Source organism: Calypte anna, chromosome 2 (genome assembly GCF_003957555.1).
Source record: "Calypte anna isolate BGI_N300 chromosome 2, bCalAnn1_v1.p, whole genome shotgun sequence".
Lineage (NCBI taxonomy): Eukaryota > Metazoa > Chordata > Aves > Apodiformes > Trochilidae > Calypte > Calypte anna.
The window spans coordinates 89973110-89985401 of NC_044245.1; the positions used below are offsets into that span (position 1 = coordinate 89973110).

The 12292-nt window shown below is 38.6% G+C and overlaps 1 protein-coding gene across 1 annotated transcript in view; it reads right to left on the minus strand.

The window, feature by feature from the left end:
- Positions 1-12211, minus strand: part of LOC103530705 (dynein heavy chain 5, axonemal) — a 157844-nt gene extending 145633 nt beyond the window's left edge. Inside the window, exons 1-7 of the mRNA XM_030444932.1 lie at positions 12049-12211; positions 8512-8612; positions 6971-7159; positions 6802-6876; positions 4465-4551; positions 2378-2449; positions 917-1018 (exon numbers count right to left, since the gene is read on the minus strand). Of these exons, the coding sequence (XP_030300792.1) occupies positions 917-1018; positions 2378-2449; positions 4465-4551; positions 6802-6876; positions 6971-7159; positions 8512-8612; positions 12049-12211 (789 nt within the window). The remainder of the gene's footprint in view (positions 1-916; positions 1019-2377; positions 2450-4464; positions 4552-6801; positions 6877-6970; positions 7160-8511; positions 8613-12048) is intronic.
- Positions 12212-12292: the final 81 nt, after the last annotated feature.

Below are 12292 nucleotides of genomic sequence, written 5' to 3' on the forward strand. Positions count from 1 at the left end.
CTGAACACTTCCAGGGAGGGGGCAGCCACAGCTTCTCTGGGCAACCTGTGCCAGTGTCTCACCACACTTACAGCAAAAAATTTCTTCCTAATATCTAACCTAAATCTCCCCTCTTCAAATTTTAAACCATCTCCCCTTGTCCTCTTGCTACACATCAGTGCAAAAGATGGCAGTATATAAAAATTTTTCAGTATGCCCTTTAAAATACATTCATCTGTACTATAACATAAACAACTTAAAGTTGACTTAATTATTCTGTTAGGGAAGAACAGACAAACAAGAAAGAGACTCTCAAGAAATAAAAATATCTCCCTGCTATCACTGTATTGGCATTGAATTGCCTTTTTTTTCAGTGTGATTTGGCCTAGTGTGACTAGAGAACACAGTTTCTAATCTCCTTTCCTGCTCCTAGGAGAGAGAAAACGGTGGCATATGGTAACAGCCACATTATTCTCCAGAAACACTATGCTTCACCATATTTCCTACCTCTGAAAGCATATTTTTTGGAGGCTACAGAACCAAATGTGATGCTTTGTGAGTGCCACAGAACAAGGACAACTCAAAGAAACCATGGCTGTGATACAGTGCTTGCTGTCCATGCTCTAGAATAAAATCATGGACTGATCCTTTGTGATGCCAGGAGGATTTAGTTCTTTCAGTCCAGGCTTAATCTAGTTATAATTAAGTCAATCACAATTTCACCTTAGTAAGGCAGTATGTACATTCCAGCTGGTACTAACTCTTGAAAATAAACAGTAACTATATGAATTAGACTTGTATCTTTTTTTTACCCCCTGCTTTATGTTCAGCTGATGCACAAAAAGAACTGCAGCAGCCACTTGTCCTAATTCCACATGTTCTTGAGAAAAAAAAGAAACAAAAAAAAAACCCCAAAAACCCACAACTATTTTGTTACCTGTTGGGATTTAAGTGCTGGTATCATGATTTGGGACAAGAAAAATTCCATGCCCTGAAGGATATTTCCATTAATACAATCAAGTATGCCAAAATTCACCTCCTTAAGGAAACAAAAAAACCCCCAAAAGATTAGCAGAGTGCACGTAAACTGAAATGCTATACTTTTTCAGTGAAATTCAGACAAACACATAAATAGTCCATAACTATGTAGGTTCTATGAGGATATTGCCCCCCAGCTACGGAATCTGGATTGGTCACAGACTAAAATTCAATCAGAAATTCCAAGACTTGACCTTGTTTATCAATTTCTCTAACATTTTTCTTGCTAGTTCCCCAACTGCATACAAAAGAAGAGCATTTAAGACACTTAGTTGCCATGTATGGGTGGAATACTATGTCCTAAAAATATTAGAGTATTATAATCCCGTTAGATTAAAAAATGGTAGAAAGCTCTTTCTCAAAAAGTGGAGGAATTATGGTTGACACCCTAGGCATGACTCAGCTTGAAGAAGTGCTTATGAGAAAGCTCATGAGAAATGCCAGGTTTCTTCACATGTTTGAACATGCACCATGGGAGGCAATGCCCACAAGGTTATAAACAAAGAAATGTTCCTAAATACTTCCTTGTGCAAGAGATTGTGCTAACAAAATAGCAGAAGGAAAGGACAGAAAGATAATGAAGAAATGAGCTGACTTCCATTTTTCCCTTTTAGATGCTTTCAACAATGCCAGTTTCTCCCATATGACAGAGTTTGTGTTTATTGCAGGGAGGGAGAAGACAGGAAAAATTCAGTCTTTTGAGACTTATGAATCTCTAGGAAGCACAAAGTTGACATATGAGCTGATCCATTCCTTTCCACCCTGAAGATTCCTCTTGAGAAATAGGGAAACAGCCCATGTGTTTCTACATGTTCTTGGGTTCTCCTTCCAGCTGTTCCTACACAGCTTTTCAGGATAAACCAAAAGTTGTGAAATCAGCCTGAACTCCAAGCCTCATCAGTGTGAAGAAGGGATGTCTGAAAATTAGGGCTTCTTTCACCTTCTATAGTAACCAAAAAATATTGCCTCATACAAGGAATGAGGATTGATGTCAGCTACCTGACAGACCCTGCTGAAAGAAGGTGATCACAAGAGAACCAGAGAAAGAATGCACCAAGGCAGCTAACTGAAGAGTTTGGACAACCATTCCGACAGGATCCCAACCAAAGGGCACACAAAGTACCTAGAAATTTCTTTGTCACCCCTGGATGAAGTTATTTATTGTTATTGTTGTTATAAACCAATTTCTAAATCATTTCCTTGTCATAAATCCTTACTCGGATGAAAAAACTTCCACTCAACACAGAACTAGACATTTTCATAAAAGCACCCCCTGCTTGTTTTACTGACTGCCATTGCATGATTAAAGGTCTAACAATATGTTATGTACAAAGAAAACATTGATTAATTTTGGTCTGACCTGGGAAACATTCGATGCAGTTACAACTTTATCTGATGCCCTTAGGAAAAACGCACATGTTCCTGTAAAATTCTGGAAGAAGGACAAAATGCATCCAGTTACAAAGAATACACATGTATAGTAAAAGCAACATACTTAACAACTTCAGTGTGCTGAAAGCAAAATTGTAAAAAAATACTTCCATGAAAAAAAAAAAAGCAGTGAACTGTTTGTAGGATACTTCCAAATCTGTCCCTCTCAAACCAAACACTGGATTTTCTCCATCTGACTTGAGAAAGTAAAAAATGCCCTTCTGAACAGACCAGTCCAGTATCACATTTCTACAAAGAAAATTAAGTTTAGGTAATACTTGTGAGCCTTCTTGCTGAGGTCCATTCCTCTTGTGTTCCCTGACCAACTGCAGCTGTTGCATGAGAGCTGCTAGATTACAGATTCCTATTTAGTCATTTCAGTGCCCATTTATGAATCTATCCACAAGATCATCTAATTCCTTTCTGGATCTGCCAACATAAATTTACTAAAAAACCCTGAATATATTCTCAGCTTTCAAACATTTACAGTACTTTTCATAGATACCCAGACAAGAATGGACCATCTTAGAACTACTTTTAAAAAAGGAATGTTTTTTTTTTTAAGTACAACTTAGAAGTTACTAAAAACTTCTGATCAAAATACTTCTTAACATGTACTTTCTCTCCTTTCTGATGGACTGCAGTAACGTAAGTTTTAAAGCAGTACTGTAACAATGCTCAATTTTAATCTATTAAACCTAATAAGCCACCTATAACAAACTTGAAAAGCCATTCCAATTGTCATATGAATGAACCTCAGATATGTCTTCTCTAACAGAAAAATATAAAATCATTGAGGCACAAAAAAAAGACATCAGCATGCCTTATTTAAAGAAAATTGTGAATGGCATACCTCATTCACCTCAATAGAGACAGAGAAAATTAATCAGAAAAGTTAATTACTACATTAAATATTTGCTGAATAATGTTTAGACATTACAGTGAGGAGGTTTGTATAAAAATGTGAGTGAAATGTAGGAATTATTAAAGGTATTTTTGTAGTCATGTGCAGTATTACTGAAACCACTGAAGAACTTAATTTTTAAACTTGGAGTGCACAAGCACTGGAAAATACTTAAACACGCAGTCATTAACAAAAATGCCAGGACCTGTGATTTTTAACAAGGGTTTATTTGACCTGCTCTCCTCTCAAACAGTCAAATCCATTAATCACAATTTTTTCACTTGTGAATTCCAGTGTTGTGGTATACATGCGGAACCGAAAACATAAAATATGTCTCTCGGTCCAGTTTTTTTTCCTTCACCCGGCGGGTAATTATCATATGTTTACCTCAAGGAATGCCTGACTGACACCTGGTCGCCCAAACCTAGCAGGGGTCCAGGACACAAAGATAAGAAATGATTCATCCCAGGAAGCCTGGAGATTTGAATGTATCGGGGCCATCTTGAATGAAGTGACCCCCCCCTTTCTTTTGGGGGGATAAATAACCCTATGAAAAGACGGGAAAAGTGTGGGCTTCTTCGGCTGGACGTCTCCTCAGCTCGTCACCCCGATTTCCAGCTACGAAAAGGCACAGCAGCGACTCAACGGCGAAACACCAGGAGCAGCCCCCAGCCCGAAGAACCAGGAGGAACCCTCCAGCCCGAGGCCTGGCCCTGCGCGGACGGTGATATTTTCTCTCTTTTGTTTCTCCCTTTGTTACTCTCAACGACCATCGATTAAGGTGATTACTTTATACAAAAGGCCTTGTTGCTAGTATAACCGGCTTTCCCTGTTTAGAAATACACTCTTGTAACTAATTTTAAATCCAACAGTCTGGTTAGTTTTTAATTCAAGCGTCATCTCTGAATCAGTGGATGAATTTTCCTCATAATTAATATATAAAATAATACGCGGATCGCGAAAAATGTCAGCTCAAGAAATTTTGGGAGGCCTTGCATTATAAGAATATGGACTAAGTATTTAAATATCTATCCAAGAATTTAAAAAAAAGCTGTTTAACACTGCAGAACTGTTATGCTTTTTCAGTATTCAAATGAATTTTTCAACCGTACCTCAGTAGAACCCATGGTAATAAATAATTTCTTCTGAAGCGAAGTGCTGGTTGACCCATCCAACCTCAATGATGCATTTGGCTTTTGCTAGCAATTAAATTATAAACAAGAGGTTAATAAATTAAAAACTACTGTCATACAAATACCTCACCCTATTTGAATGTGTGAATTATAGCTAAATTCATTTTGAATCAGTTAGTAATTCCCAGATAGAAATAATGAGATTGCCTTTATCCCCTTAAACAGTTTCATAGACCTCTTCTTTCAGAAAACACTCAAAGAAGGGGGGAAAAGTCTCAGAAAACATAGTTAAATCAAATCTCCATCAAATCTGAAGTCTCCATCAAAACAAACCAGATGTCTTGCATCTGGTCATGTGCCTGATCTGCTAAGTCATAATGTAATTGTGAGCAGGACTCACAGGGAACACTCAGCTAGATCCTGCCACCAATGCAAATAAATCTAGTTTTCTGTCCATGTCTTTAACCATACACCACTCTGAAAAACTTCCTTTCTGAAAAGCCTTGATGTCACTGCTCCCTCTCCACAGAGTTGTACCTCCAACCTCTTCTCTTTGAAGTAACAAAAAGTTTAAGCCTAAGAATGACATGCATCCCCCTGATTTTCTATCACAGACTTTGGAAAATAAATTGTTGAAACTAACAAGAAAATAGCATAAAATAATGTGGGGAAAGCCTGCAGGTATATTCATCTTTCAAGTTTGAGGAGAAGCCTCTTCCTAAAAATTAAAATGTTCAGTCCCTAGACTAAATGTGTGATGTGTGATAGTGGTGGCTCCTCACTTCCACCCCAAATCACCACCTTCTAACCCTCATGCACAGCCTCAAGTGAACACCATGCACCCAAGCTCGTGAAAAAGAGAGAGAAGCAGTACTGAGGAAAGAATCTTTGACAAATCTTGGTAAGAAGATGCCTATTAGGTCAGGTCAACACACTGCCTAGGCCAGTATTTTGTCTTTCAGAATGGCCAAAACCAGATAAGAACAGGGCAAACTCATGTGGTACTGTCCCTGAGTAATCTCCAGTTCTCCAGTATGTTTGAAAACAAACTCATGACAGAACAGACAATTTAATGAATTCCCCTGACTCAAAGGAATGGGGTGGAAGATGTTAGAGATGTCATTAATGTTTTCCATCAAAAATATTCTTTTTTTTTTTTTTTTTTGCCAAGCTGCTTTTGCAACAAACTTTTCATAAAATCGTATTTTAATGGTTAAAAAAAACCCAAAATAAAAGTAAATGTAGAAATGAAATGTTTCATTTAACTCAAGCTGGGCATCTATTTCTGGCTTGTAAGTTGAGTAGAACACTTTCAAGATTTTTAGTTTCACCTTGTTTTAAGTCAGAGAGCAGGATGTTCATCCCAGAAATGTGCACACAGTCCCAGTGAAAAGCTGAGTTGATTCTGTGCTTTGCAAAATCTCTAAGCAACTTGAGTAATAAAATGATAAGAAACCTGATAATTCATTCTTGCACTGAACTGATGAGCAATTTCAATCACTTTTTTCTCCCCAGCAAGCCTAAAATACCACCACGTGGTGAGTTAACACACAATAATGTGGTTCTTCAATGGCATAACCTGAAATGGCTGAGGAAGGACTTCCACAGTTCAGGAGCCTCAAAACAGTCATGTCAGGCAATTTCAAGGTCTCTTGGGACCTTCTGATACCACACACAGAGTAGAAGCTGGACAAAGTATTTTGCTTTTTATGAAGAGGCTTCTTTTTCTTAAAACTGAATGGGAGAGAGCTACATTTTTGGGACCACAACTATCTTATTTCTTGTTAATTTTTTCCAAGCTTGGTATTATGTTCTACAGAACAGGACAGACCTGAACATGAAGCCACAGTAGTTTAGGCAAAAATTGCATCATTTTACACCCACTTGAATCAGTGCTTTGTCCACAGTAGAACTGGTGTTGTTCAAACCAAAAGAAGGCTGTTCTTATACAAACAATTCACCATTCCTATAATGCCTATGTCAATTAATCTAGTGTTTTTTTAAAACATGAATACTGTGAACACTTGCTTTAATTATCTTTATCCTTTAAAAATCTGGATTATTACTGTACTTGGCCATTTTAACTATTCTTCTGTGAAAACCAGAACAGTACCAAATCATGCCACAGAGCGTTCTTCTGTTTCCATGTAAGCCAGGGTGTCAGTATCTAAATGATGAGATATAGCTTATTTTCACATTAGTACACATAGGAAGAAAAAATTTCTGCTAAGATTTACTCAATTTTGCAACAGTCATGCAAAGCTTTAAAAAAAAAAATGCAACTTTGTTTTTGCAGAAATAATAACAGAAACATACCTGCAATGTATCCTGGCAAAAGAAGAGCAACTTTTTAAGTCCACTAGGAGCAAAGAACTGTTCTATAAGTTGAAACTAAAAACGAAATCGCAAGTAGTTAATTATGAAGTGATTTCAGAAGACTAAATGTATTTCAAAAATTTCCAATAATGATGTAATTAACATTTACCTTTTCATCAGAAATAATGGCCTCCTCCACTAGCTGCTCATTTAAGCCTATCCCGTCTGCTAATCTTGATACCAAATACTTGTGTCTTTCATCTATTTGAGCTCTTCTCTCCTCTTTGGTGACTTTGGCTTTCTCGGCTAGTTCTTTTCTAGTTTCACTGGAAAGTACTACGCTTTTCTTAACAGTTGTCTAGAAAATAAAAGTTTGTTATAGAGAGATTCTTTCTCTTTGTTTAAAGCTTGTATTTTATACTGTTGATCTTTAAGCTGGTTCCATAAACTACTTCAAGCAGCAACACAAAAAATTCCACCTAAAGAATGCAGAGGGAATGCAGTAATAATTAACTTGTTAGGGAAGAATTAATTCTCAGCATAAAGCCACTACAATGAAAATTACAGAGCAGGAACTCAGAATCAGATAGGGATCCTGGCTAAGGTGACAACACAATTTTAGCACTTTAAATGTTCCAGTTCAAATCTCAGCTTTGCAAATCCAGCTCTCTATGCTGCTAGCATTTTAAAATAGAGTATATAGTTATTACCTCAATGGAAACAATAAAACAATATACAATCCATGCTTAATACACAGGTCTTATAAGGATAGTAGCAGAGTGATAAAGAGGGAAATTTATGTAAACAATGTTTTTGTTTAAAATCTTTCTAACAATCTTGACAAGACTGAAAATAGATATGGTGAATAACATTTTAAAGTCAGCAGAATCTTTAGAAGTTCTAAGGAAATCTAGAGATTTGGGTAAAAAAGTCACCACACTGAAAATTTTGCTTTACACTCAACTTCCACTGACGTGAGTATTTGGAGTCTGAGGGTGTCTGCACCTCATAATTTTTATTGGAGAGAAACAAAGATAAACTACACCATATTCTCAGAAGTCTTAATTAGAATTCACTGTAATCAGTGAATACTTACTCTTGGATTAAAAAAACAAAAAGCTGGCTAACTTTATCGTTGCCTCCTATAGTTTGGTTTTACCCCAGGCTGAATGGATGCTCTACACCACTCCTGTCTCTACCTGCATCTGTTTGAGACCAGGAGGCACCAAGAATGCCTGAATAACAAGCTGTTGATCAGTATCATTTTGATGTCTCTAAAAGCTGCATCTTTTCTGATTCACAGTTCATTTGTCTCCCATGAATGTCCCAATACATCTGTGACAACTGATCATCTGATCTTTTCTCATCCCTGGCTTTCATGACAACAGATGGATTTCTTGGTTCACATATGCCTTCCTGATGCAACATGGCTTTATTCAAGAATTCTTAACCGATATTAATTATCATCATGGCAAAGAAAGGGGATTAACCAGTGGATAGTCAAAAATCCCACCCAAACCAAAATCCCAGCAACACACATTGAGAGCACAGAATGTAAATTACTTAACAGCGAACAAATTTTTCTGTGGCTCCTTGGGAGCTCAGCACCCTGTAGTATTAGTCCAATTTCTGGCAATGAAGACTTCAAGAATAATCTGTACAGACAAAAGGCAGCTGAATCACCACCTGTTTTCCTATTACAACACTTGCCGGAAGAACAGCAGCCAAAGGTGATCCTGGGGCAGCAGATCCTAGCTCAGTGCTCCTTGTCTTCAGAGCCCCTCCACGTCTCTGATGCTTACCTTCTGTGTCTAGTTAAAAGAAGAGACAACTTCTAGTTATGCAAGTACATGCAAAAGTGATGAATTTACATGACCCAAAATGCTGTCACTACGCTGTATCTTGCTGTCTGCTGGCTCACCTCTTCTCAGCTTGGGGAAAATGAGACAGGAAAGGAACACAGGGTGCCTGTGCTTCAGCAGAAACTGTTAGAAGCTGATAGGGGGGAAAAAGGTGTCTTATAATGGCTTTTATTTCAAGTTCACTTGCAAAGAATCCCTACTGATAGCAGTAGAGGTAAGAAAAAGCAATTTAAGGTACTATCTGGAAGAAACCAGTTCTGGAAAAAAAAAAAAAACAGAAACTGAAGTATTGTCAATTTTCACATTTGCTATTCCCACCCAGTTATTCCTCTTCTGTTGCTTCATCTAATTCTGACTGTAACAAACCTGCAAAGACTTGCAAGACAACTTGAGCACACGGAATATCTGAAGAATAAAGACTGTCAATATTTGCAATAAAAACAAGACATATATACTGAGAATGTGTAACCTTCTTCTGCTGATTCTTATCCCTAAGTAATTCCTTAGGAATTTTTGAGGCCCTTCAAGTTATTTAATAAAATTTCTCACATGTCTTGGTTTTTCCTAAAAATTAAGACTTCTATATTTAAGTAATTTAAGCAAAAAATAACATGATTCGTGTTTTCCTGATATCAAGTACAATAACATCTCTCCAGCCAGCCATCATTTCCCTCTTTAAATAGTTTTCTATTTACAAAGCACTCCTAAATACTCCTCTCCCTTTCCTTAACAGAAATATTTTTTTTAGCTATCTTTAAAAAGATAGTTATTTAAAAGCACTGAACAGCATTACTTGCAATTGCTACAGCTTGCTTTTAATCCAAGAAAAAAACAACCATTTTATTTCTGATAAGGTGGTATTTGGGTTCCATCCTTGCTACTAAATAGGATCTTCAGTGGAGCATGCAGTAGTGCTAATGAGAAGCTCACTAAACTTGCATGAACTATTCTTTATTCTAAAAATGATGATGAGCTTGTGACTAAAAGTAATATTCTAATAGCCCTGATAACCTTACAATTTTCTTTACAGATTAGGATTCTTTTCCAAAGAAGTCTCCCTGATTATAATGTATTCACAGTATCAAAAATTGGTTGAGGGACCAAAAGAGACTACTGAAGGGCATGTGGCCCAATTGCTTCCTGCCCCAGTCAAATGGTGCCACCTATAGCAGAATGCCCAGGACCACGAATATCTTCAAGGTGACTCCAGCCCTTCTGGGCAACTTGTGCCAATACTTGATCACCTCATAGAAAAAAAGTGTCTCCTGATGTTTGGACAGAACCTCCTGTGCTTTGGTTTGTGTCCATTGCTGGACACTGAAATGAGCCTGGCTCCATCTTTACATAGATGCTGATAAGATTCCTCTGATCCTCCTCTAGTTTGGACAGTCCCAGTTCTCTCTGGCTTTACTGATAGAAGAGATTCTCCAGTGCATTCACCATCTTCTTAGCCCTTCACTGGACTCTCTCCAGTAAGCCCATGTCTCTCGTGTATTTAGAAGCCTAGAACTGGACACAGCACTCCAGGTCTGATCTCACCAGTGTTGAGTGGAGAGGATGGATCAACTCCTTTGACCAACACTCCTCCTCATCAAGCCCATGGTATCATTAGCCTTCTTTGCCACAACAGCCCATCACTCACTTATGCTCAGCATGGTGTCCACTAAGATCTCCAGGTCCTTTCTGGCCAAGCTGCTTCCCAGCTGGGCAGCCCAGCATGTAGTGGTCAATGGGGTTGTTTCTCCTCATGTGCAGGAATCTGAACTTCCTCTTGCTGAACTGCATAAGGTTCCTGTCAGCCCAACTCCCCAGCCTCTCAAGGTCCCTCTAGATGGTAGCACAACCCCCTACTGTATCATCCACCTCTCCCAGTTATGCGTCATCAGCAGACATGCCACATCCCCCTGGTCAGTAATGAAGATGTTAAAAGGGACTGTATGCAGTATTGACTCCTGGGATACACTGCTAGCTACTGGCCTCCAACTGGACTTTGTGCCACTGATCACCACCCTCTGGGCCTGTCCGGTCAATCAGTTTTCAGTCCATCTCACTGTCCACTTATCTAGCCCACAGTTCATTAGTTTCTCTATGAAGAACTCACAGGAGTGAGGGGAAAATTCAAATTGTAACTGCTCAGCAGTAGTAACCTGTGACCAAGGAATGATTTGGCATGGGCACCAAGAAGGCCCAACTGCAGAAAGAGTTAAGCTGGCTGGAAGTATGAAAGTCAGAGACAGAAGAACACCAGGTAAGGGAGTGTGGTTTCCCTTGCTGATAAGAAACAGAAGCATTGTCTTGTAGTCATCCTGGGAGTGCTCGGCATCCTTTGGCCAGCACAACTGGTGCTGGGGGATGGACTAAAGGCTTCACCAGATTGGGGCTGGAATTGGCTCAGGAAGCATCTTCGCAGACTCTTTGTAGAAATGGTTGTGGCAGTAGGGCTCTATCCAATGCTTTGTTCAGTTCTTCTTTATATATATTTTAGCACAAATATGTGTTTATTCACCTCAAGGGGCACAACAAAAATTCCCCAACACAAGACTGTGTCAAAAGCCTTACTGAAGAAAAGGCAGACCATGCCCACTGCACTCCCCTCACCTACCATCCATAAGGTGGATGACTACTCCCAATCATCTTCTTGTCCTCCACATGCCTGGAAATGGTGTCCAGGATTAGCTGCTGCCTCAGTCCCAGGGACCAATCCTGTATTTGCCTGGGGCTGCCTTCTTGTCCTTCTTGGAGATAGGAGTGACATTGGCTTTCCTCCAGGCTCCTCTCCCAAATTGCCATGAACATTCAAAGGCTATTGAGCATGCCCTTGCAATGGCATCAGCCAGCTTCTTCAGCACATGTGGGAACATCCCATTGGGGTCCATGGACTTAGCATGTACAGTTGACTTAAACACTCCCTGACCTGATCCTCCTTCACAAGGCCACGCTCAATCTTTGAAATAATTATTCAATATATTATTACTGTTGATTTATTCCAGAAAAGAGATAATACACTGCATGGCATACTACAGAGTAATCTTTACAGTATTTTTTAAAAAAATTAAATGGTTCTAATAATGCTAATATGATTCAACATTAGGGAATTTGCTAATGAATCAGAGCTGCACTGTACCCAACCCTGTGAACACATACATATAAAAACCCCATATGTGCTTGTGTTTATTTATATGCATTTCTTTATAAAGCTGAAAATACCACATTGCAGACCCAACACTAATACATTTAGAATAGCAGATACTCATCCACTATATACAAGTACCTGTTATAAACTTAAAACTCTAATTATTAGTTGGGTTTTAACTCTTTTTCTTGACTTTTTTTCCCATACAAAAGCCAATATGAGGTATTTACAAATAATTATCTTCTTCCTTACCTTTTTTTATAGCAATGAGAGGTGGGCAGAGCTCAATGTCAGGCTTGAAAGACAGTTGTGCTTCTCTAAGTTGTTCTGATTTGTGCTGGGCAAAGTGACCAGGAGAGGAACCAGGCTCGATTCTTCCACCTAACTTGGTCTCACCTCCCCCAGCCTCCTCCATCTCCACCACCACAAAAAAATCAACCTAAGCCAACAACAAAAAAAAAAACCCGGACAAATTTTCGTTGTAATAGACATCCAC